Here is a 27561-nt window from a genome sequence, read left to right on the forward strand (position 1 = left end):
TAATATAAAAATTTTTGGAATATTCTAGACAACTGTTTTAAATTCTGTACAAAAAAATATAATCTATAACTTTCTTTAATTACGCTTCGATGAATTTATTAAATATTTGCAACAATGTGTTAATAAATGTTTTTCACCTGATGTCGAAATAGCCGAACTATATTCTCTGGTATAAATATCTAAACCATATTGTCCTTCTTCTGGGAATGTTATTGCAAATGTAACAATATCGTCGGATATTACGTGAGTTACAAATTTCGATAAACGTTTCTCTTCTACACCATTTTTATGTAATGTTGCCATGAAATCAGTGAGTTGTCGTGACATACGAAATTGTATTTCTAATTCACGTCCGGCAAATACCAATGCATCCTAGAAATATATTTTGGAAATTATTTTATATAGTTAAAAAAAAAAAAAAAAAAATAGATAGTGATAAAAATAATAGATTTAGATGCTTCATTTTTTCGCTTCTATCTTGGAGGGAAAATTTGATAGTTAACTGCGTAAATAGTATATCGAAATATTTTCTTTTTCAGGTTTTTAATCTTACTTAGCCATTCACAGAAGGTATGCTGATATCTTTTGTAGGCCTCACGATATCGATTTTAATACTTTCCATTGATAGAATACTCTTAAAATTCTTTCAACCCTTTTCCCACTTACAATCCTTATGTATAATGCTTTCCAATGCTTCAGAAAGTTCTATAGCATAGAATGAATTCAGTAAATATGGCAGAACTGACAAAATTGTAGCTACATCGGGGTACGAAAATTAATTTTTCAATAGGATAGTCACAACTTCCTATATTTAAGTCAAAACTGATGTTCTTTTCAGTTCTTTTGAGGATGAAACGGGAATATGGGGTCGACATGGGACTCGAAACTGTTCGATCGAATATTATGAATTCTTTTCAAATCATATTGCCGTTAATACGCTTCGATCGACACCTCCACGAGGTCGATATCATTTTTTGTCCGTGCGATATTAATTACGAAGAAAATGACCACGTAGACCATACACACACACACACAAACACTTCTTCTCTAAATTCATCTTCTAACTCGAAACTCTCAAGGTTTACATTTATCCGCAGCTTAAACGATACTTGTAAGGCTAATGTTTGTATTTTAAATCTTACCTGATGTGTAATTGGAACTAAACCAAATAATCGTGTAGCTTTTGTTGGACCCCATTCTCCGCTAGCACAATCTGGTAATGGAACCATAACTGTTTGTAATTCTTCGCAGCATATTTTAAACTTACAAACGCTCTTAAATTTCATTGGTTCACCAGTTAAATATTCTTTTGGTGTAACAGCATTTGCGAAAATATCTAATAAAAATGCACCACTACATGGTGCATGAACACGAAAGGCTACTTGATTTCCAACAACAGACTAGAAAAAAAGCAAAAAATTTGGTAAGTGTACCGTAAAAAAGAAATCAACTTGCTCACATCAATCAGTAGTGGAGATAACGAGAGATACCTCTTTTAGACTGCACAGATATTTTTCTGTTTTTTAGAACTTTTAAAGATTATTTACCTGCATAACAAATCGTTTAAGCGATACACCATCAAAACCATCGCCATCACTGTCGTAGAATTTTAAATTGTAATGAAATATTAAACTGCCTTGCATATGTGCTGGCATTGCTATTCTAACAGTTGCAGCTCCTAAAAAAATTAAAAATGCATCTTGTAACAAAATATATCTAATAACACCTAACGTAATTTAAAGAACTTAAGTAAAGTAATTTATCAAAGTGAATTTGATAATAACATACTCTATGGAGAGGTCAGTCGGTTTGATCAGGTTGCAAAACTATAAAATGTCGAAAGAGGATTGTAAGATAAAATATATGATATAGATAAATTAACAGAGAATTGAATAAATAAATTGACAACTCTGTTCACAAGAGTATGGAGCACACAGGAAAAAGTCTCACGGTATGGAGGCAGACCGTATAGTTTTACTACTAGTCAAAATTAGTTGGGGGGCCCCAATGAAGCTTGGCTTTGTTCCTTTGACGTTGTTGCTTGGCTTTGTTTCAGAGGAAGATACTGCAATTAAAACCAAAAAAATATTTACCTGTTGAATCTGTATACATAACAGCTTTTGTATTTGTATCTGAGAAATATAATCCATAACGGAAAAATAATGAACGAACAAATGGTAACTCTTCAAAGTCTTGTAATGTAATTGGTGTTTTTAATAATTGCCAATCGGATTGTAATGGGAAAAATTCATAAATAAATTCACGTGGATCAGTTAAGAAATAATGATCATCGTATTCGTATCGTAAACTGTCCGATTTTGCTTTGTTGCCTGATTTTGGTGCTTCTTTTGCATTCACTAAATGACGTGCACCCCAATTACATTGAACAAATCGCCATGCTCCAGCAACATACACAGCATTCCATGAATTCCTAAATCGATTATCTTCAAATCGTACACCTGGTTGGTATCCCGCTGATTTTGAATAGCCTTTGATAACAACACAATGTAAACCAGCGTAACTGTAACAAAAATTATTTGCATTTAAAAACTTCATAAGATATTCATTCATGGGATTGGAAACGTACACTAACAATAAATCAACTTCTTTTTACTGGGAAAACTACTAATGACCTCAAGTAGTCAAAATATGGCATAAACATGCTTAAATCTTAAAAAACAGTAGTATAAAGAACGTATATATATTAGGGCCGTAAAACTAGAGTGAAGAGGGTAGCTGGAAAAAAGGCTCTTGCCTGGGCGAGTCTTTTGTTTTCAATCAATTGAATGATTTCAATTGTTTTCAATCACTTGGCATGCGCAGTACAAAATACGCTACAATTGATGACTAGATCCCGCCCAGATATGCGTCTTAAATTCAGCCGCGGGCGCTTATAGCTCGGCATATTGTATTGATAATAATCGAACTACATGGAATTTCAAATCTCGATAGAGGGTACAATTTTTTTTAAATTTATTAATTTTTACCTGCAAAGTCTTTTGAATAGAACATGGTAACTTTCCGTTCCATGTTTAATACCACGAAGTAATCCCATTGGTGTATCTCCTCTTAAATTATCGTCGAATTGCATTGTATTCAAATTTTTCACAGTTATCCATCGGAAAATTGTTCTGGCTTTCTCTATATCTGAACCACATCGTCCCACTAACTGTCTAACTAGGTCCGTGAATGTTTTTTGATCTTCTTGCGCCACTGATATAGCAATTTGGTCAACCTCTGCAAACTCTGTCGGATCATTATAAATTTGGAATTTTGATAGTGCCGGAGGTGCTGGAATGGGTGCACGACTAGGGTATGGTGATAATTCTTCAACATATCCTTCAGCCACGTCTCCGTCTAAATATAATGATTCAGCCATCATATATTCACTACGTTTTTCGTTGATGAGTTCTAACATTTCGTGACTTTGTTTCTCAACTAAAGCAGCTGTTGCGGCTCTAAAAATAAAATTAAAACGATTAATTTAAATTCGGTTAAATCTCCGATTATTTATATTATACCTTTCGTGTTCCAACATTTTTCTGGTAATCGATTCTTTCTTTTTATCTCGCCTTAAGGTCATATTTTTTTCTAAATCTTCCCGTTCTTGTTGGTGTCTTAAAGTAAGCACATTTTGTTCGTCAGGTCGTTTTCGTTTTACTTGCATTTCACGTTCAAATCTATGTGCCAAACGTTCAAGTTCTTTTTCCCATTCATCCTAAAAAAAAAAAACAATATTTAAAAAATATTTCGTAAATTTTCGCATTAAAAAACAATACCCTAAATTCTTCTCGAATACGTTTTTCTTCTTCTTCGCGTTGTCTAGCAAATTTTCTGTATAAATCGTCTTCTTCTTTTCGATGTTTCATTTCCAATTTCGTTTGTTCATCTTTGTCCTACAAAACAAGAGAAAAAATTAGATTAAGTGATAAAGCAAAACATATATTGCAAAAGATTGCCAATTGCCGAGTGCGCCAATACTGGTATGCATGGGCTAAGTAGGGACTAATCAGAAATAAATTTTGCAAAACTAGTAATAAGAGGTAAGCTGTAGGAATTTATCACAGAATAGTTTTCATCGCTCTTGCACTATAGGTAAGCTCCAAAATATTAGTAATTACGCGGTTCACCTTTCATACCTACTAGTTATACGCGGCTCACTTTTGATACTATAAAATCAAATTAAAACTAAGAATTTTCGAGTTTTGTGGCTAATGAGACTCATGTTTTACTTTTCAAAAACAAATATTTTTCAAGTTTTCATAAATTCAAGAAAAATTTATGATCTTGGAAAAGTAAATATAGTTTCATGAAACTTAAATAACAACCTTACGATTAAACAAAATTTCATCATATTAAAATCGACCTAGCTATTTGAGAGTGATGAAATTTTTTACCTAGCCTAAAAATTTAGATCTTATAAAATTATTTTTTCTCATCATCGGCGTTTTTCTTTTATACATTGTAAGGAACAGAATTTATAAATCAATAAAATAATTCATTATTTTATTGGCGCCAAATTAGTAGGCGATTGTGAGTTTTAGATATTTGACTCCCACTAATAAATATTTTATCGGCACTAATAATGTTACTTTATTATAAATATTATATAAAGGAATTAAATAATGTTTTTGCGTATTTTTAAAAATTACATAATTTTTTAGTAATTTAAAAACCTACACTAAGTTTTGCATTCAAATGTTGCACTTGACTCTTAAGTCTTTAAAACGAACTTAAATTTTAAGTGGCAATAAAAAGTTTAACAGAAGAAGAGATGGATTAATTACCAAAGATGTAAAATAGGTATTAATAGGGGATTGAACTAAATTTTTTTTATTACTTAGGATGGAAATCTCACTTCACGAAAAAAAAAGTGAAGTTGGTTTTTAAAAATTTGTACTAGTATGCAAGATATGAACGTTTAAAATTCCTAGTTAAACAAAGAGAGGATACCCATTAGTGACGTCATACGTGGGTATCGCCATAGAGATTACTTATAGAACTATGTTTTGCTAAAAAGAGATGGACAACCTTTGAATGCAATCTTTGATTGCTTATAACTTCGTTTCCTTTCAAATTTTGTCATGGTTCTAGTCTAGTTTAACATTTTAGACATTATGGATAATATGGCCAATTCGACCACAGGATTATCCCCTTAATATAAGATAATTGATCGTTTTATAAAATTTGAAACTTATGGATGATATAAGTCAAAAAAATTATCTACTGATCTTGACAGCCTTCAGTAGGTACTAATACTATATTTAAATTTAAATACCTACCAAAAGGAATCAAAAAGAAACGGAAGGAAATGTTTGTCTAGTTTTGTAGACAGTGTGGAAATTATTAGCGATGGTTGAATTAATCAGAGATTTCAGCTTTCCCTGTTATGTCAACTTAAACAGTTATAACAGAAATAAAACTTATTATGTATAAATAATTTTTAATTAAATTAAAAATATAATCAATCAATAACGGTCAATAACGGAAACAACATAAATTTAATTAATCACTTTCATTTAAATATTTTGTTAAATTATGATAACAAAAGTTAACGCTTTCTTCAATAAATTTGCGGAATTGCCACAAGCGAACTATAATTAAAATTAAATATATCAAACACATTTTTTTTGCTTTTTAGTTTTTCATATTAAATCATCAATATATAGACTTGATACATAATCGTCATTCCACATGCTATAAAAAAGCAATATTAAGGTGGTCCTGCAAACTTAGTTATGTTTTTAGTCTTGCATACTTATGGTCCTGTTATTGACCTTGACTTTGATAAAAACGAGATCAAGACTTTGGCGGTCTTGCACATTCAGTTTTCACAACAGTTTAAAAACGTTGAGAAATTCATAGTTATTCAGAGTTCCTATAACTTATTAAGATTGATTCTTCTTCAGAAATTTTTTCCACCAAGGTGTAAATATAATGCTTTTCTAACCTTTTTCAGCATTACATATACCATCTGAAAAACCATAAAAAGCCACTTAACTTATTACGTGAGAAGTAACGGCATCTCCGTACCCCAAGAGGGGTGATTTGCGCAACACCGTTTTCTGACTCTCGCTTCGAGGTACTTTATAAAATCTCCCAAGCAAATTTTTAATAGCTGCACCTGCATCAGTAATGAAAGAATGATTATAATGGCGTTTAAAACTGGACTTCTGGTCCTTTCGAATATCGAAGGTAATTGATATTTGAGAAATATAAAGTTCTTAAGAACCAACGACAATAATTATATCAGATTACCTTAATAAAATATCTTTATAAAACATAGCATAGGTAATATGGATCAGGCACAAAAATAACCAACAAAACAAACAAAAATACCTTTCTATTTATGAATACTTTTCTAAACAAACAGACACTTATATCATAAATAAAAAGTATAATATAGATAGATATTCGATTTCACACAATATGGACAGGTAGTGTTTATTATTAATTACTTTTAATATCTTTTCAACAATCGTCAATCATTGGTGTTCAATTATTGCAGTGTTAAATGTAAAAAGAAATTTTAATTTTTTTTCGTTCTATACCCCAAATTGATTAGATTTAGATTAGTTCAAAAATGATGGATTTTCATACAAACTTTCATCCCTCCTGCTATTTGGGGCGGCGACGAATTAATAAAATCATAGATCATTATAATCGGTACAGCCGTTCTTGAGTTGTAAATGGTCTAACTAACCCAACTTTGTTTTACAAATTAAGATTTTTACATATCATCATGAAATATTTGTTTTAAATTTCTAAATTAATCACGTCATTTAGGCATGTCATGAAACAACTAATATCTCTACCTACCTATAATTAAGTATTTATTTAAAAATGACGAAAATATTTCAAAACCAATTATTTTTACTCATGTACTAAATATTTTGAAAATTGTTAATGAAAATTGGAAAAATATGCAGTTCTTAATTATGGTAGGTATTAATTTACTAAGACCATGAACATCAAAAATAAAACACTTGACTGCCAATTAAGTTATAATGAATTGGTGCATAACATGGCATGTAAAAGAGCCTTTGTTTTATTGTTTCTAATGCCAAGCATGTGAACAATTAAAGTCACATTATACTTGTCTAACTGATGATATTCTTATATATTAAAATGATATGAGCTAAACTTTTCAAGGTTTTTAGACCTTCGTTTCGGTGTAAAAAATATTCAGTATCAATTTTTTGTCTAATCTTTTTAGTATGTTCCACGCAGCTTACTTATATGTACTATGTTTAAATTATCTGCTAGAGTTTTTCTATGATAAAGCAGCTCGCTTAGTCTTCACTTCTGGAAATCGTACTAAAATAGAATTTTATTATAATGATGTATAGTTGAGATTTACTTCAAAACAAAATTAAATGCGTTGAATGTGGGGATGGAATCGAATATTTTTAAATATATCCAAGTGGGGTACATTACAAAACTGTAACCCCAACGCAAGGGAATATGGGGGAAGGGGCTAAAAGTGGGGAAGAACAATCGAATATTTTCAAATATACCCAAATGTGGTATCAAATAATTGTATATCACTAATTCGTCCAGTAGTGACATATAGGCGCTGACCAAGGATGATAAGAAAAGAATAGTGGAGAATCCGATACAACACGGAGATAAATAACATTTTGCAAAATCGAGACATTGCTCGTTTCATTAAAGCTCACAAAATTGAATGGGTACTGAATGTCAAAGTTCATAGCACAAGTAGAAAATAAAGGCCCAAAATGAGATGGCTAGGCTATGTCACGGGTGATGTCCGAATCATGAAGAGAAAAATAGACTGCTCTGGAGGTCAATTGTTGAGGAGGCCATGGCCCCAGCTGGGGCTGTAGTGTCATTTGAGTAGGTCAGAGACGGGTATCCAATAAAAGGGTATGATGTGTGCATTAAAAAACTGTAAGTTACATGAAAATCAGTTCAGCCGTTTAGTAGTTGTGGACACTTTTATCGGAGGTTTATCAAGTTTCATAAAATTTACTAGATATTTCTCATCTATTTCCATCCAACCATAATGTGCAACAACGAATCGTGGCAGGGTACAGCTAGTTATCATATATAAGACTGAAAGCAAAATCTACGTGAATGAATTTTTAAAATTATATGCAATTAAATAAGTATAAATCAGCTTAAATGAAATAGATGGAGTAACAGTAATTCTGTGCCTATAGGAGAGCTTTTAAGGGCTTTTGTATTTTAACATTTACTACGTCATATAGCACACTCTGCTCAAAAACGTTTATAATCTGTAAATTCGTTTTAAAATTTGATTTATTTCAATGAAACTTGATGATTATGTTTTATTCAACAATCCAATTTTTACAAAAAATTTCATAATCGGTACAATAACAATAGCTAAATTATCTTTCAGAAACTCGCTGTAAGTAATTGTACTTCGTATTATTATGAATGTAGTTCAGTTTATTTTTTTGTTCATTAATAAACCTTTACAATAACACCTGCAGATAAAATAACTAAATAACTAACTAGATAATGTTATAGGTATGTATTTGTATGTAAATCTTATTCAACCCACAATAGTAATTATTGCGTGTACTTCTCATCAAACATGGAAATAACTCTTTTACAATGTGGCTGGCTACACCTACTTATCTAGATGACGTCATCTTACCAACCATTCTGTACCCATTATTATTTGATTGGATCGTTTGGTTATGTTGTCATCATGGTATTATTTATTGGTTTTTAACTAAATATGATGTAACCATTTTTTAACCATATTTACATATTTGTGATCAGAACACAGCATCATTATAATTTGAAAATAATTTTTAAGCAGATGGTGTCAAGATCTGAAATAATTTTTTTTGCTTATATTTCTCCATCTTTTTAATTGTTTCCTGTATTTGCTGTTTACTTTGTACAAAATATTTTCGCCTTAAAATTACCGATGTGAACATCAATTATATACCTACATGGTAATTGGACGTAAATACGTAAGTGTGTGCATACAGAGTGAGTCATTTTAAGCTATAGTTGCTTATAGCTCGTTTTGTAGTTAACCAATCAAATGGTGTGACTTAACATCAAAAAGTAACTTAAACAAAAGTTGCAGAGTTTGATGGGAGACATCATGTTCTGACAGATTGGTCCCAATTATTCTGAATTTAAAACCGTTTAAGGGTAGAATAATTCTTTAAATTATAAAGTTGATCCTCATAAAAAATTAAACCATTTTTTCGAAAATCTTCAGCTTTCGGATGAAATTTGACTTAAAAATATGTCATTATTGCATTGAATCAAAAGAAAATACGCTAAATATGGAAAGATACTTTAGCCAAAAATTTTTCAAGGGCAATGGAGGACATTCGCCTGTATTCATGATTTTGACCTACAATTATCGATCAACTGTAAACGTATTACAATTATCGATCAACTTTGAGTGCCCTTCTTAGTTTAGAATCTAAATTGGCTATTAAAGCAACCCGAAGAACTAGATCTGGGCTGCTGTCAGAACATAATGTCTCCCATCAAACTTTGCAACTTTTGCTTAAGTTCTTTTTAGATTGGCTAACTACAAACAAGCTATTAGCCATTATATATTAAAATGACCCACTCTTCTTTTTGACGTAGGGAATTTCAGAGACGCTTGCAATTTAATTCTACTTCTGTTAACTATTCTATATCTTAATAATGGCCGTGGAAACCTGTTAATTTAAAAGATAAGATTCAGTACTCCAGATATATACTCGACCTACTAAGACTAAAAGGTCTTGATCTTGAATTTGCACATTGGGTCTTGCCTGGATGTTGTTTTCAGAATATGGAAGGTGGACAAGAAATGTAGGTGTAGCTTAGGTGATAGATATATCCCAAATCAAATTCCCTTAAAGCGTAAGAATACAATCTTCAAACTTCCCATCAGAAATTGAAGTATGTCAGTTTTCGATAAGAATAACCAAGTTGCAAGCTCGAGTATTGATTATAGTATGTAGTATGAAAGAAAGCTAAGTATATTAGTTGATATAACAGTTAATATTTTCTCTTATTTATTGTTTTTGGTAATAATTAGTAAATCAAATAAATTTAATATGCAAACTAGTAATAAACCTATCATAAAATTAAACATCTAATCGTGAATTTTATAATATGTATTATTATAGATGAGTCATGATTGTATGTTATTTCACCAAAATTAAATACATTTTTATTAGTAAATATTACTTCGCTTGTCAAATGTAGTTAATATACAGAGAGTGATTGATATGAAAATTGATATTCGTATAAAAATATAACCATTCTGTTGGTCTATTTAAAGTTGGATAATGTATTTGCCCATTTAGGTTACCCAAGTATTCAAAATAAAAGTTCCAGAAAAATTTGTCGGAATGGATATCGAAAAGCATAATAATGTATCTATGAAACAAAAGAATAGAACATGAGTTCAGCTATTTTTGGAAAAAAAGGGTAATGAGGTTTCTTAATAGTGCCTTAGCTGGTCCCTGTTGCTTCAATCAGTTTATTTGGGATGATTAATCGCAAATAAAATAAAATTATTAAAGTATCATCATTTAATTAGATATAATATTTGATGATATTCCTGTGTTAATCACCATACTGACAAAAAAGATCATATTTTTCATATTATGAAGTTAATAAATAATCCAGTAAATATCAATGGGCCTTGCTCCTGAAATTTTTTTTTATTACGAAAATATAGAAAGGATTAAAATGCGCAAATAGAAAGGAAAATAACACTTGGTGACGTCATAACCTACAATTGCCATAGATACTGCATATCAAAAGTTGTTAGGCAAGAAAAAGATAGAAAAAGTTATTTAATTGATTCTATCTTTTATTTTTATCAATCGATTTGAATTTTGATTTCAGATCTTGTCATCTATTCTCGCATATTTTCAAATTTTAACGAAAGTTTCATGTCAAAAATTTAATCAGTAGAGTTAATCTTTTTTTAGAGTCCACCATATATAAAAATATACCTTATACTTTCTAATATAATATGTGCGGTATTTTGAATGTACCTGTTTAACAAATTATTTATTAACTCATATGTTTTACATGTGTGTGCTTTTATAAACAGATAAGATATCAAAAAGATTTTCCCTTTCAGAAGTTATAATCGATCGTCAATGACGAAAAATTTATGAAGGAATTTCCGTCGATTTGATAAAAGTATCTTTGAAGATCTTTGCAATGAAGCAATCACCTGAGAAATGGTCATTGTAATGTACAAAATATCGCATATGACAACTTGGATAGAATTTGATGAAATAAATTTTTGACGGCCCTTAAAATTCATATATGATAGAATAAACGATTATCCTGTGCTATGGAAGAACTTCGTATTTTGACCTGGTTGGTAATGTTCCTTACTATCAAATCAATAAATATTGTCGGCGTAGCTTGATTGAATTAAAAAAACTTTGTGAAATTAAAGCCTCATTGAGATTAAAAGTGGGTTGTCTTATTAGTCTGCCATTATAATGTTGTATAGTTTGCCGGTAGTATTCGTATAAACATATGAACACTTATATGGTTGTACAGTTGTTGACACCACTTGAAAAGCTTTTATAATTTACAATAATTGAAAATATATATTTATTATATACATGCATGACGTCATATTATAGTAACGTTATGTTATCTTCGAAACCCCCTACCTACTCTATGATTTTAAAATAAATGTGCATTGTTTTATAACATAATATTACGTTACTAAAAGTACCATAATCTCAGCTAGATACAATTTATGTATGACATTAATTTAATGTCATGTTGCAGTTAAAAGTTTATAAATGGTAAGGTGAGAGATGTCACTGCTAATGAATTATTAATATTCTATGACCTTTAATGTACGAATTTATTACTTAAGGTATTTTATTTCAGTTTATTTACATAATAAGCATCACTAAGTTTTATTAGAAGCGGAAGCCAGGTAAGTTAATCTAATCGAGATTTTTGCATATTTGTGATCAGAAATTTGCTTGTTTTTAAAGTTCAATATATTGACTGATTAAGTTTTGTTTTTGGAAATTTTGCTAATTGAAAGCCGTGATGTGGGCGAAAAGATTATAACTATTTAATTGAATAAGAGTTATAAAATTATCTTTGTAACTCTCCAAAAAACTTGTTTACTGCAAATATTACCCCTTTATTAACTGGATTCATTTTCTGACTTATTCTAACCTTATAAGACAAAAATATTGAATTATTTAGTACTCCGCCACATGTTTACGGAAAAATATATAGAATTGTACATCTTTACCTCCAAGTACGAAGATACCAAAACGAAAGTATTACCAAACAAGTGAAAACAAACAATTGACTGAGTTAATTGTTGAAATACCATGCATAGGCAGTGTTGATTACTCTTTCACATTACACATACATACCCAACCCAATGTCACACATATACCACTAGTTCGAGTTACATCTAGGCATATAAATGTCGCGAGTATGACAAAGTACATGCGTTAAGCAATGCATCTAAGTAAGAGATATTATAGATGTTATATGAAATTGCAAAAAAAGACTTGTATCGTGGCTTCGATGTCTTTTCAGCTATACAACAGTTCTTCTGTTGTGTGCCTGCATAGAGTGGGAGAGAACACATGTATATAATACTGCTCACTTAGATGCATTATATCAAAATTTCAGCTTGATATGTTTTTTCGTTTTTGAGTTATCGTGATGACAGATGGACAGACGACAGACAGCCAGACCGAAAATGGATTAATTTAATGATTTTATGAACACCTATACCTAAATTTTGTTCATAGTATCAATATTTTTAAGCGTTACAAACTTGGGACAAAACTTAGTATACCTTGGTATATTTCATATACATAAACTAAAGTACATAAACAAAAAATCGAAAAAAATTTATGGTTTCTGATTTGAATGAAACTTAGTATATAAGGTAATTTTGACCCAAAAAATTCAAAAATCGTATTCATTTGTTGATTGAAAGCATAGTTTTAGAAATATCACCCATTTTCTCATATTTTGGCTCGATATCTCCGAAACTAGTTGCCTAACCGTTATATTAATACCATTTTTGTAATTTATGGGTCATAATTACCTTATAAACTAACTTTTACCGAAATTAGAGAGAAAAAATTTCCTCGATTTTTTCGAATTTTTTAAAGGGGTACCCCTTAAAAAAATTCCAAAAAATCGAAAAAAATTTATTGGTTCTGATTCGAATGAAACGTAGTATATAAGGCAGTTTTGACCCAAAAAATTCAAAAATCGTATTCATTTGATGATTGAAAGCATAGTTTTAGAAATATCACTCATTTTCTCATATTTTGGATCGATATCTCCGAAACTAGTTTCCAAAATCGTTATATAAATACAATTTTTGTAAATTATGGGTCAAAATTACCTTATAAACAGAGTTTTATCGAAATCGGAGTCAACATTTTTTTTTCGATTTTTTCGATTTTTGTAAAGGGGTACCCCTTAAAAAATTTCCAAAAAATCGAAAAAAATTTATGGTTTATGATTTGGATAAAACTTACTATATTGGGTAATTTTGACCCAAAAAATTCAAAAATCGTATTCATTTGATCATTGGAAGCATAGTTTTTGAAATATCACCCATTATCCCATATTTTGGCTCGATATCTCCGAAACTAGTTTCCTAATCGTTATATAAATACGATTTTTGTAAATTATGGGTCAAAATTACCTTATAAACAGAGTTTTATCGAAATCGGAGCCAACTTTTTCTTTTCGATTTTTTCGATTTTTGTAAAGGGGTACCCCTTAAAAAATTCCAAAAAATCTAAAAAACCAATACTTGTAATTTTGGAATAATTAATAATTTTGAATGGAATACGCAAAGTAGAGCTGCTTATTCGTTTAATCAATATTTTTAAGCGTTACAAACTTGGGACAAAACTTAGTATACCTTGGTATATTTCATATAAACTAAAGTACATAAAAAAAATCGAAAAAAATTTATTGGTTCTGATTTGAATGAAACTTAGTATATAAGGTAATTTTGACCCAAAAAATTCAAAAATCGTATTCATTTGATGATTGGAAGCATAGTTTTTGAAATATCACCCATTATCCCATATTTTGGCTCGATATCTCCGAAACTAGTTGCCTAACCGTTATATTAATACGATTTTTGAATTTTTTGGGTCAAAATTACCTTATAAGCAGAGTTTTATCGAAATCGGAGCCAACATTTTTTTTTCGATTTTTGTAAAGGGGTACCCCTTAAAAAATTTCCAAAAAAATCGAAAAAAATTTATGGTTTCTGATTTGGATAAAACTTAGTATATAAGGTAATTTTGACCCAAAAAATTCAAAAATCGTATTCATTTGATGATTGGAAGCATAGTTTTTGAAATATCACCCATTATCCCATATTTTGGCTCGATATCACCGAAACTAGTTGCCTAACCGTTAAATTAATACGATTTTTGAATTTTTTAGGATTTTTATGAAGTATGTTTTTATTTCCAATTTTTGATAATGACAAGAGATAAGAAATAACTTTAAATTGTCTGTACAAAAAAAAAAAAAAAACATTTGTTGACCTTTTTTAAAATCAGAGACACTTCAAAAATTGAATGCAAATTGCATTTTTACATCATTTTAAGAAATATCTTGATAATTTAAAATGTTAAATTATTTCTTACCCGCGTTATGAACATGAGTTGACTTTCAAATAACTCAGAAGGTCAAGATCACCAAAAAGCCCCCCTTCGAATAATGAAAATTTATTAAAGATTATTTTTCTTACTGAATAAAATAGAAAAAAAAAACGATTGTATCGGTGGTACTGGATAGATTTTAGATTGTAGACAAAATTACCATTGATATAAGTTGTAATTCTTATCGTCTAAAAATCAATCGCTTCATTAGACATATATTCCAGTCGCCATTCTGATTTTTAAACAGTGAAAAGTGAGCATATATATTAAAAGAACTAGATTTTTGTACTCTATAAATACAATACAAATCTAACATTCATTTTGAGACATTCCATAAAAAATTATTTACCATAAAATTTATTGTAATCATTGACATTAAAACACAAATCAGATTAATTATTATTCCAAAAACATACCAAATTAAAATAACTTATTTATACATAAAGAATCTGATAAACATTTTTTTATACTTATTAGCGAATTTCATTTTTAAGGAAAATGGGCTATTGGAGTATTGCAAAAATTTCTTCAAAGGTTGATCATACTAAGTTCGTTTACGGGCAATATCGAAGCATATACAAGCAAAGTTATAGATCAAGCCTATACATCATCCAATCTTTTTTTCGTTTAGTTAAAAAAAAGCGTTATTTGTCTTTATAAAAAAAATACTTTTTAAGGGACAAGCTTTTATTCTACTAAAAAGTAGAAAATTATTTAATCTATGAGTCACTCATACCCGACTATTCGTAAAAGCTTGAGGTGCTCAATTAAAAATATCAAAAATGAATCGGAACGCCTCATCTACTCCACATGAATAATTATTTTTCGATTCATTCTTGATATTAAGCGCCTCAAACTTTTACTAATAGTCGGGTAAGAGTGACTCATAGATAAAATTATTTTCTACTTTTTAGTACAATAAAAGCTTGCCCCTTAAAAAGTGTTTTTTATTAATTTAAGACTAAAAAACATGTATATATACCAAATATGGTGAAAGCGATCGGAAAATCAGGACGCCACAACCTTACCATGCATTGTCATCCAAACTAAATGTGCATGCCAAACTTCAGCTCAATCGGAAACCGGAAAGTGGATCAAGTTTGACTTGCAAGATTTGATTACAGACAGACAACGGGACAGGTGAAACTAAATAAAAGGTTGTAAAATTGACGAAATTTTAGATATGTGTATATCCAAGAAAAATTATATTTCCCACATTTTCCATCCTGGGTGCAAAGCAGTAGGACGTAATGATAATTTTATCCTACTGCTTAAAAAAGTTAGTTGAAATTATAAATTTTAGAGCTTTTACACATGATTGAAATTTCAATTGTTCTTAAAAAGAAATTGAATTCGATTAGCTTACGCAGCTTCTGCATGACGAACTTTTATATTTATATTAATAAGCATTATTTTAATATTCCATAATGGTTTCTTTTTATGCGTTCTGATTTAGTTTTGAAAAAAATATAATAAAATTATCATATAAAATTTAAATCCCTAATGAAATTAGGCCTATAATAAATAATAATATATTTTAATTAGCTAATTAATTAGTCAAATTAAATGTAATTTGTATATCATGTGTATTGTTTTAAATAATAAAATAAAAATTGTGCATCCATAAAATAAAAATTTTAATTATTTTGTGAATGGAATTGTAAAAATCTGTATATACCTAGTTATAAAAAAAAAAGTACAGTTATTTTTTGGTTTTTTGCTTAAATTATTTATTCAGTAATAATTTCACTTAAACACACAAAAAGTTTTTTTTTATACATGCGTTTACTAGGTTGATTCATTTTTATCATACATTTAAATAATCCAATTAAATTTATAATATCCTACGAAATAGATTTTTGGTGGAAGCGATAAGATTTTAAAAACGCTGAAAAGAAAGACCCATCCATTTTTTAAGATATATTTTTAGCATTTTAAATTTTCAAAAACACATAACAGACATATTTTTACAAATACACAAACATTTACTTATACAAACAGTATTTTTAGCAAAATTATTAAAAGCTGGTATTGTTAAATTACATTAGAACCATTCAAGAAAATAACTAAATGTAACTTTAGACTACAGTCTCTTTCAAAGTTATAGAGTTTTAAAATTGTGTGGAGAGAAAATTTTGCAATTTTAAATCTGACGATGAGTTTTGGGTTCCTGAGCGTCTAAGAGATATGAATCAACCAACATGACTCGTCTGATATTATCAAAGATAATAAATTAGAAGTGTAGGATATTTCGAAATAAGTTTCGATTTTTGCCCCAATTTCTCAGTTAGCTAGTTCATTAGCTAATCGTAATTACTCTTATTGTGTATATTATTCGTTGCTAATATGGTGGCGAACTGCACATTGATATTTTCGTGTACCTACAATTTATACTTTTCCAAGTATCTGTCAAATTGTAATATCAGTGACGTCAGCCAATCAGCGTCCTTCAGTTGACTAGTTCTTGGCCAATGCACATGATCCTTATGCGAAATGATATTCGAGTAATTACAATTAGCTAATTCATACTGATGATGACTACTTAGTAGTCGAAATTCGTATTTATATTAAAAAAATTGATCTTGGAAATTGGGGCAAAAATTGCTTCTTGAATATCTAAAACCTTCCAGAAGCTGCTCTAAATTGATGATTATATGAAACTTATAAATAGCATCATTAAAATTAATGAAATAATTAAAATCCGTTAAATTTGTTTAAATTAATAAATAAATGAATATTGCATAACGTATAATTTTTTCGATGAGTCTAATTACAGAACTTGATTATAAGTACATATAATATTTATTTACTTTTATGATGAAGGTAAAAGAAGGTATATTGTATTTCATTTTTTTAGCTATGGTTGAAGGATTTATAATTCCGTTGGACAACAAACAAATTACTCGTGCGTTAAGTCTACTTTATGACGCAACCGTCACGATATCATGGCATTTTAGCGTTATTGCATGTTGTTAGTTTTAGTGTCTTAATATTATTATATAAGCATTATAAGTTTTTGGAATGCGAACGAGAAGTGGTTGACCCTTTGTACCTTAAATTTTGACAGATAAACATTAATAAATTTTATAATAAATCATAAGCTCATCATATTTATGAGTGTGTTTTTATGATATTTTGAAAGGGGTTTACGATCTTTTTTTTTTTATTTAGAATGGGTCATCTGATATTTACTTTTATAATTTGAGATAAAACATTATTTTCATGAGAAAAATCGAAATATTTCATTTAAAAATTGAAAATGATAAGGGCTCCTATTCTATTAAAAATATATTGAAACTAATCATTCAGGGTTTTTTCACAACTTTTAGATAAATAAATATGGGTTCATTTAATTCCTTTCATTTTATCCTGGTTGCAAGCTAGTTTGCCACCAGTAGAAAAAAGTTGCGTCCATGTGTAAAAGGAGATATGCCAACCATGTCTTTTTTTATAAGCTTGCTAAATTTTAGTAACAATCAAATTCAAAGCAATAAAAGATTAAATTTTTTTCAGAATTATACTTAAAAGACTACTGGCTACGAAGGTACCAGGTCTATTCTCCCAACGATAATTTCTCGTGGATACAAACTGCAGAAAATCTCCAATTCCAACCCTTGTAAATAATACGACTATATAAAACTGATTTTTCATTTTAGAGCTCTTTTAAACAGCAATGTTTTTGCTTTTTAATAAAGCTTAAAAAAAGTTATATATGATTTATTAAATTACATTAATTTAAAAAAATGAATTACGACAAATGTATTTGTTATAATTAATTGACGGTATAGCATGGCATCCGTATGTTTCCTGTCAAGTAGTTATGTAATCTTGAGTGTATTTTGTGGGAAAATATAAAATTATGAATAATCATCAAAAGTATAATACAAAAATTATTATTACATAAAAATCATTTGTTTTAGATATCAATCAAAGTACCCGTACATTAATAAAAAAACATGTTTGATTATATCTAGTTTTTAAAGACCTTGCGCTTATAATAAAGCGAAGTTTCTGTGATTCTTTTTATCTGTCATTTGGAGGAATGATAAAGACAAGTTAATTAATTAAAGAAAATTGAAATTTTAATCGTGGCTGAAGTTTTGTATTTATTATATTCCGATCACTACATTATTACAAGTGAAATTTACAAAATTAAAAAAACCCCCGACAAATGCAATTTATTCCTGGTAAACCGATTTTTGGAAACTTAGCTATAAAATGTTCTCAATCAAGTCAATTCGACCGTTTAGGGACTACAGTGCCACTGAGAAACACACAGACGCACAGATAAACACACTTATAACACTCTTTCTTAAATCAATATCAAAGTGATGGTCAAGGACATCAGATGAGATGAAAAGGATACTTAGAGAGCTATTATTTTTTGGGACAAATTTTTGGAAATATTTTAATTGAAATTGAAATATTTGAGTTGACTTTGTTCTTATGAATTATTGTTTTGAATTACTTAATTATTTTACCATTTCACTTTTTGAAATGAATGGAGCCAGGTTTATTTGACCATATTCATTTCCATAGTAATTATTTATATGTTAAAATTATATGTCATGCCTTTTCCAAACTGAACCGATTTAGAAGATAATCAATTTTTAAATGTTTTAGTTTTTTCGGGTACAAAACTCTAAGCTCGCACGTGAAACATAGCTAAGAACACTTTCCGTTAAATTACCTTCCAAATGAAATCAAAAACATTAAAATGGGTTCATGCATTTAGGCGCTACGATGCCACAAACAGACAAACACACAGAAACACACATAGTGGTCAAACTTATAACACCCCTTTTTTTAGTTCGGAGATTAAAAAAACAAAAAAAATTCGCTTTATTATGGGATCAAGGTCTATTATTATTAAATCTCTACTAATAATTAATCTTTGTGTTTTTTTACTACACTACAGCGACTTTTTGATGTTTTTTTATTTGTATTGCTTTCATGGTATTACAAAATATTTCAGTTATGTATTTTTATTCATCAGCAAATTAGACAACAGTTCGTTAAAGAAATAAATAAAAATTTCCTACTTTGCTTTGATTTATATACCTAAACTTATTTATAAATCTAGGCTTTGATAGGTTGGAGGCAATAAGGCGCATTTTCTATAATTATGTTAAGGAAAAATTGCTGAAATTACATCTAATATTAACAAATTAATAAATTCCACTTAATAATTACCGGAAAAAAACTTATTTAATTATAAACTTGTTGATTCCGATGCTAATTGAAGTAAATTTATTATGTAATTTGTCGACAAGTAATATTATGGAAGCAAATAAACATACTAACAATTTGTTGGAATCAAAGTATATTAAAATAGTTTTCATTTGATTAAAAAAACAAGTGAAAACAAACAATTGACTAAGCTAATTGTTGAAATACTCTAATAAATTAAAAAAGTTTATACTCTAATAAATTAAAAAACCAACCCATTTACATAAATGGCAGTCATGCCGTCGTCATTTGTTTGGGTTTTCGAAGATTCAAAATGTTTCAGAATGGTTTACCATAGATTCAGTATCTAAGAAACGAATCATACCGGGGATCAGTTCTGTGATTTTTTCTGATAAGTAGCGTATATCCTTCGATAATTTTGAAAACAAATATAAGTGATCTTTCTCTTTAATTCTTATAAAAAATGTTAACTTTTTTCGGTAATTATTAATAACATAACTTGACTTCCCGCCGCTTCCACCATTTTTTGTTTAAAAAAATATTTTCATCTCTCAGTTTCAAGCCTTGCACAAGGACGAAGAGAATGTAAATTGTTGAGAAATAAGTCGTCTTATAAATGTACTTACAAAAGCTTACTGATTCTTTTCAAAAAAGGAAGGATGTAATAACTGTTAATTTTTCTCGGTGTTTTGTCAAGTAGACAACAAATAATGAGACAAAACATTTTAATGAGTTTCGCTTTTTATTATTTTAAGAAAACCTAATTACATACATAAGTAATTTATAAATTTATTCAATTTTTAACCCAATGATGAGTCTTGATTGATGTTTTGTTTACATAAAATTACAAGCTATAACGATTGATTATACCTACTATAAGATATACAGAATGTCTTAGAAAAAATTTAACGTGTGAGTTTCAGCGGATATCTATCTGTCTATGGTAAACATAGTTCCCAATACGATTATTTCTACGTGATTGTAGGGATTAACAGACAATATAGAGGTTGATCTCCCTTAAAATTTAATGTATTGAGTATACTTATAATAATTTGCGACTTACCAACGGGGTTCGCATATATGATACTTTGACAATAAAAACGAAATAACAGTCTTTAATGCAATATTTTTAATTGCAAGTGAATCGGAATGATTATTATTAGATTTTGGTTTATGACGTTTAAAATTGATCCTTATTTCATGGTTTTTTAATGCATAACCAGGTGCATATTAAATAAGAAAACCGACCGAAATTAAATAGGTGGCGGCCAGAGTAAAATAGGTACTGAAATATCTTATTGAATCATATTTCTGTAGCACCCGATATGTTTAGTCAGACAAACATTATAAAGTTTTCAATAAAATACACTTAATGAATTTAAATGATCAATTTTGCATATTTGTCACACATAATTAAATAAAAGAATGTAAACCTGATATAAATAACGCGTACATGACTTGTTGAATAGTTACAAGTGTTTGAAAAGTAATTCATTAAGTTTAGAAAAAGAGATGAGATATTTAAAGCGATAAAAAATGATATTATCAGTGAATTGAATTATTAAAATACTGCGTTTAAAATCAAACTATTAGGATCAAAATACTTTTAGGTTGGGGACAAGGTTTTGGTCGATTGGACAGAAATTATGGGTATAGGCTCTCAAAATGTTAAAGGGCGGAGGAAGGCAAACAAATCACATTTATATTTTGAAACATATTCAATTTTTGCATATTGATCATAATCCAGAGTTGCAGGCTCTTACTGTAGCTCTGATCGGGAATTGATTAGTTTTCTTTCCAAGTGTGGATGCACGGATGCAAATGTAACCTTTCTCTTACCACTTTTTGTCTACTACATGTACAGCGTATTTACATCCGGTTTGCAACACCATAAATCACGATTATAGATGCCTGAAAGTAGTATCCGGTTTGGACAAAGTACAAAATTATGAAATTAAACTTTGGTTAAAATGGGAAAATTGCGAGTGTCCTACGAGGATAACATGGAAAAAATTTAGCATCGCAAAATTTTATTCTAGTCAAAATATAGGAGAACAAAATTCATTCAAAGTATCTGTTAATATCTTATGGTCTCCGATATTTCATTGACTTCTTTAGAAAAATGGCCTAAAATAATCTGTGACCAATAAAATTTTAATTTAATAACACCCGTATACCGAAACTAGCGTAGCGGATTGACCGCATTTATCTAGCTGAGTAGTATATTTTTATGCCAAATTAATAATTTATGAAATTTTTAGGCCAAAAATTTCCAATTTTCGCTACCTCTACATCAAAAACTCTGTTAAAACAGGAATTTTTGGTTCAAGACCTGTGTATATGCCCCAAGAAAGTTTGTTTAAAAATGGACGTGGGAAAATGACTTAGGTACTTACAAATTTTGGAAGTCATAATTATTTCTTGTAAATTGTAAAATAATTATTAGAGGAGAAAAGAATATTTCTATTGTTTTGAATTGTATTATTAATATTATTATCTGCTTTATTGAAATATATGGACTGGTAGTAGTAGTAAGTCATTTATGTAGTGACCTATAATACTTCGTGAGAATGTGAACCAGTCTCCTACACAAATACATTAAATTCGTTTTCTTTTTTTGTAAAAATACATTAGTTTTTTAAATTTTTAATGCGATAATTTTTTTTAATTAAAAAACATTAAGTTGTATTAATTAAACTCCATAATTAAATTAATCTTTTTTCAATGCAAATGATTTTATTTGAGCATTAAATCGAAAGAAAGGGTTAATTTGATCACTTCATCCATTAGTAATACATAATTTGAACTAATTAGAACTCTATTTCTAAGTCTGCTCAAACATATATTACCTCCTTCTGAATTGATAGACGAAAAATAAGAATACAATTTTGCGATATCTGCCTTGATTTTCGAAATATCGAAAGCTAAATAATTTTAAAAAAATTCCAATTTTCGGTAATTTGAAAATTAATCCAGATATCCAAAAATTTTATTCTTACTTTTCGTCTTATATTGACAAGTTATAACATATTCACCATCAAAATTGAAAATATATATCTTTTAAAATTTGTGTCCCCACTACCGTGCTCGTACATTCTTAATTAGTCGGGCACAACGGTTTTTTTTTGTTGTCAAATATTTATTAAGGTTTTTATATTTAAATAGTTTTTTTTTTAAATTTCCACCGCCTAGTTTTGGGGAAATCTTTGAAAACATATCATCCATCTACCATTTTCCCATCAAACCCATGTTAAATATGCCTACTTTTAAAGTCATTTATTTATTTAAATAATCGGGCAACCTCCCCTAAAATTTTCAGAATTGATTTAGACTTACTCCAACTTCATATAACAAAAATCAAGTCTTTTATGCAAAATATCCCTGGCGCTCATACATCCTTAAGCTAATCAAAAATATAAGATACAAATAGATACAGGCTTAGTTTTGTAGGAGCTTTTACCTGTATACTTTTCACTTATATATATTTTTTTTTAAAGATCTACTTATTTTTAAACGTGTTAAAATTATCAATTTTCGATTAATTATTATTTAACCATGATTACTAACCTACTTTAAATATATTATACGATTTATAAAATCATGACATAAATATTTTTTTTTGTTCGTTATTGTGGTTTTGTAAATAACTTTAACGATTTTATATATACATAAATATAGAAATATTTTGTAATTATATAGTTATTGAATTCAATGGTTTTCTGATTCGTCTCGGATATTAAAAAAAATTAAATGTAATAGGTATATTTATAACCTAAATTGTATTCTAAAGTCTAAACAATCAATTAACACCGATACGATGTTACTCTATTATTATGTAAGATTATTTTTAAGATTTTATATGTGTTGACTAAACAACAGTGTATGCGATTTTTTATTTTTAATAATTATACCTTTATTTTATTTATTATTATTGACATTAATGAACAATTGCATTCAAGAATGTATTTATAATTTTGATTGACTTCAAAACTAAAGAGGAGAAGTCTTGATTCGTATGTATATTTGTTATCAAAGCGATTTTACTTTTTATCATTTTTCCAAGTGACAAATAGAAATACGATAAGAAGTTCTCAGTGGATTTCAGCAATCAATAATTTAAGGTTCTGTATTTTTCCTAGAATTTTTAAATAAAATTAGCAGTTTCAGAGATTAGCCCAATTGGACAGACATCTAGCGGCTTTAAGGGTGGGCTACCACCGGGAGTGCCAGATTTTCCGAAACATTAAACTTCCAAAAGCACAATCTTCCAGAGATATCCCAACAGGCACCTTTTCAGATATAAGTTTGAGTAACAAAATTATATCCAGCACCTTTTATTCTGAAGTCGGTTTAGGTTATCTTAAAAGTTATATTATTACTGTTAGAAGGTCTTATTTATAGAAATTGTTTAAAATTTTTAATTTAGTTGTTATGTTTGGTATAGAAGCAGGCAGGTATTGAATATGAAAAATTATATAAATTTTGTGGTTCGTTGAATTTAAACAATTGTCTGTTTTCTTCTCTTTTTTTTTATAAATAAAAAAAATCCCGTTATTTGATTTGTTTATCAATAACTTCACTATAAATTACGGAAAAACAATCGAATGAAATCACTATGATTAATTGTTGTGTCCCTGGTAGCACAAAGTTTTAAAAAGTGAAAGAAATTTTTTTTTCAGTATAAAAATAAATTGTATAGTAATAATAAAGAGACAATTAGGGGTACTCTTCTAGAAATGAGTTGTTAATTGGGGGATAATTTAAACTAAAGCATTTTATTTAAAAAAAAAAACTCCTAAATAGTAGTGCTCCATCTATAAAGTCATAGTTGCCACCTCATTTAATGTTTCTTATTGTTCGAGGATTTGCAATGAAATAAAAATTACGGTATTTATTTGGTCTGAAAGATTGATATTCTTAAAAGGTATATATTCTTGACACTATATCACCATATTTACCAAATTTCAATCCTCTAGCTCGGTGTAGAGGGAATATGGCATATGCAGATGTGTAAAGCCTTAAGAAACCACGAAAAACATGATTTTTGCTATAAAAAGGAGGTGTGAGGACTGAGAAGTTAATGCTCATATTGGAGAGGGAAGTTATACTCAGATATGTCTCAATTCTCAAGAGGCTGTATAGGTGAGCAGAGCCATAATTGCTGAATTGAGGTGCCGTTTAAATAACGTCAATCCGCTTTGTATTTGTATATAGCCCTACATACCGAGCTCAATTCATTAGAATAAAATGGGGTCGTCGATGTCCCCAAAATTCTCTAAAATATGTTCTAGGGGTCATGATATGGATTTCTAACACCTCCTCATCTCTCTCTGTTGACTTTCAATAAGTTATGTTGAATATAGTAAAAATTGACTCCATTAAAAATCTTAAAAATATTTACTTAGGGATATGTGACTTAATTAGATACCACTTAATTAACAACAGTTATTTCTCTATCACGGTTTGATAAATTTTTGGTTTATTATTTCAGGTCTGTTAACGAGATGTTGTTAAAACATTTATAATTGTCAAACTATATTTAAAATGCCATTTAGAATCATTTTGGTAAAAAAACATTTCAGTCATTAATAAGTTAGTGTCCCAGAAGATGAAAATATAATTAATTATTGCAACGTAATGTGAACCAACGCAGTTATTTAACACCAGCTGCGGTAATAATTAATCTAATGGTGGTGGCGAAGGGAAGATTAAATTCAATACTGAATAAGAAAGCAAGTTCTGCGAAAGTTTTTTTAAAAATTTGGGATTTTTAATAATAAGCTAAAAACATTTTAACTCTAAAAATTATCTCTAGACAAATTTTCGACTTTTTACAAATAACTTCCAAAAAGGGGGTTTAATGACTTGACTTAAAAAATTGACTATTTCAAAGGCAAATGGCAATCTTCAAATAATTTAAATGTGAAAAATAAAATTTACTTACCAAATAACAATCAATGGGTTTTTCACGTGCTTTCTGATATGCTTTCTGTAATTCGGTCTGTCGTAATGCATGCGCAATATGTAATGCAGATGCATCAAAACGACCATATTGATAATTTGGTGAATTTGAATTCTGATTTTGATGTGCATATTGATTTTGACTACTATAATGTGCATCCCGATGATGTGTGGGTGATGTCTGTTGATAATTATTTGAACCATTTAGATGTGTTCGAATATTTAACGCTGTAAAGAAAAAATTAACGCTATACAACCTGAATTTATTTTGTAAATATCCTTTTTTATATAAAAATAAGTATATCTATAAGTTATCCTTAGGTTGAGTTGATTTTTTTTTGTCCAAACTTCGCCAGTGTTTTGCATTTTACAAAGAAATGGGAAGGAAGCGAGCAATAAAGAGCATTTACTATGAGACCTCAAAATTCTCATAGGCCATAGCCTCAACTAAAGGCGAATCGTAGGAAACCACCGCTATGGACTCAAACAAGCAAAGTCAGTATTTAATGTATTTAACGACTTCTTGGACATAGTAGAGGCAACGAAAGCTTAGATAGAAAAAAAAAGATTTGATACCTTCAGGTATCTTTTGTTATGTGATAGAGGTGATTTTCGGGAACTTAAGTATAATCTAACTTAAAAGAAAGAAATGTTATTTAATTTCAATTTACCTTCAGCATCGAATGTACCTCGTCCATGTCCACGTATCTGTTCATTAACAAAATTCGTACTACGTGGTACATTTAACGCGGATCGTATACCAACCGCCGTTTGATCTAAATGTCCTGGTCCAATTTTTGGTACATGACTATTACAATACACTTCTTTATCCTCTTGTCGATGTTGATTATTATAATATGTTTTCAACGTTAATTTTGTCCCGCACACCGCACACTTAAAACAGCCACTATGAAAGAATGTGAAATCTTTTAATGGACCAACACGATCAACTTGATATACAATATCGTTACAACGTAAACAGGTACTTTCATAAAAATTTGGTCTGTACATCATTTTGATTATGATTTTTTATTTATTTTTTTATACACTTATATAATTTTTAATATCACTTTTATTTATTTTTAATTTGTTTACGATTTTCTTTATTAAAATGCACTTGGTTTTATTATTAAAAATACTTATTTACATCACTTAATTTATTAACTTTTTGGTATTTTGGTTATCTGAAACAAAAAAATATTTAATTAATGGAATTGCATTTAACTGTAATATATTCATAATGTGTAAACGGGTGGATCATTTCAGTTGTTTATTAAAATTGAGAGAGAATTCACTCCTTAGATTATTTCCAGTGTTAAGGATGTATGAGCATGACAACAAGGTTTGATTTGAATGCTCAAAATTTATTTATCGATAGACTTTTACTCAAAGAATATGCAGTTAAGAGCGCAGCTTAAGTATCCATGCAAATTTTTAAGAAAAAAATCATTGAAAATCGATGTAAAATACATGGCTCTTATGGAGAAATCTCAAAAAAACGACATATTTTGAAAGTTTTTGATAATTTTCACTTGGAACGAATTGAAAACAAATTAAAAAAAAAACTTTTAATTATCTCCACAGAGAAACGGGCTATTTACAATCCAAATCTTCTTCCAAACCATTTTGAAATACTATTTCCAATCATCCCGCAAATATCCTTTCCCGGAACTGAGCTAATTTGACCCACGTACGCTACTTTTCAGGAAAAGATATCGCGTGCCAAATTGTAAATATTTTTCTT

The 27561-nt window shown here is 29.1% G+C and overlaps 1 protein-coding gene across 2 annotated transcripts; it reads right to left on the reverse strand.

The window, feature by feature from the left end:
* Window positions 1–26842, reverse strand: LOC123301490 (hillarin). 2 transcript variants are annotated; one of them, XM_044884247.1, is made up of 9 exons: window positions 26507–26842; window positions 25801–26045; window positions 3780–3896; window positions 3522–3718; window positions 2988–3458; window positions 2094–2521; window positions 1548–1678; window positions 1143–1400; window positions 1–372 (listed from the first exon to the last, which is right to left on the reverse strand). In XM_044884247.1, the coding sequence occupies exons 1-9, from the start codon at window positions 26829–26831 to the stop codon at window positions 76–78; spliced, it is 2469 nt and encodes an 822-aa protein (XP_044740182.1). In that variant the 5' UTR covers window positions 26832–26842; the 3' UTR covers window positions 1–75. The 2 variants fall into 2 exon arrangements, with proteins under 2 accessions (XP_044740182.1, XP_044740181.1); XM_044884246.1 differs by having other exon boundaries at window positions 3–372; window positions 26489–26842.
* Window positions 26843–27561: the final 719 nt, after the last annotated feature.

This window comes from Chrysoperla carnea, chromosome 5 (assembly GCF_905475395.1).
Source record: "Chrysoperla carnea chromosome 5, inChrCarn1.1, whole genome shotgun sequence".
Lineage (NCBI taxonomy): Eukaryota > Metazoa > Arthropoda > Insecta > Neuroptera > Chrysopidae > Chrysoperla > Chrysoperla carnea.

Excerpts from the sequence above, each read along its gene's own strand:
- LOC123301490 (XM_044884246.1), bottom strand. The coding sequence starts at position 26,831 with ATGATGTACAGACCAAATTTTTATGAAAGTACCTGTTTACGTTGTAAC. Across the intron at positions 26,046-26,488 it reads AGGTACATTCGATGCTGAAG|CGTTAAATATTCGAACACAT; the intron begins GTAAATTGAAAT and ends TTTTCTTTACAG. Across the intron at positions 373-1,142 it reads TAGTTCCAATTACACATCAG|GATGCATTGGTATTTGCCGG; the intron begins GTAAGATTTAAA and ends ATATATTTCTAG.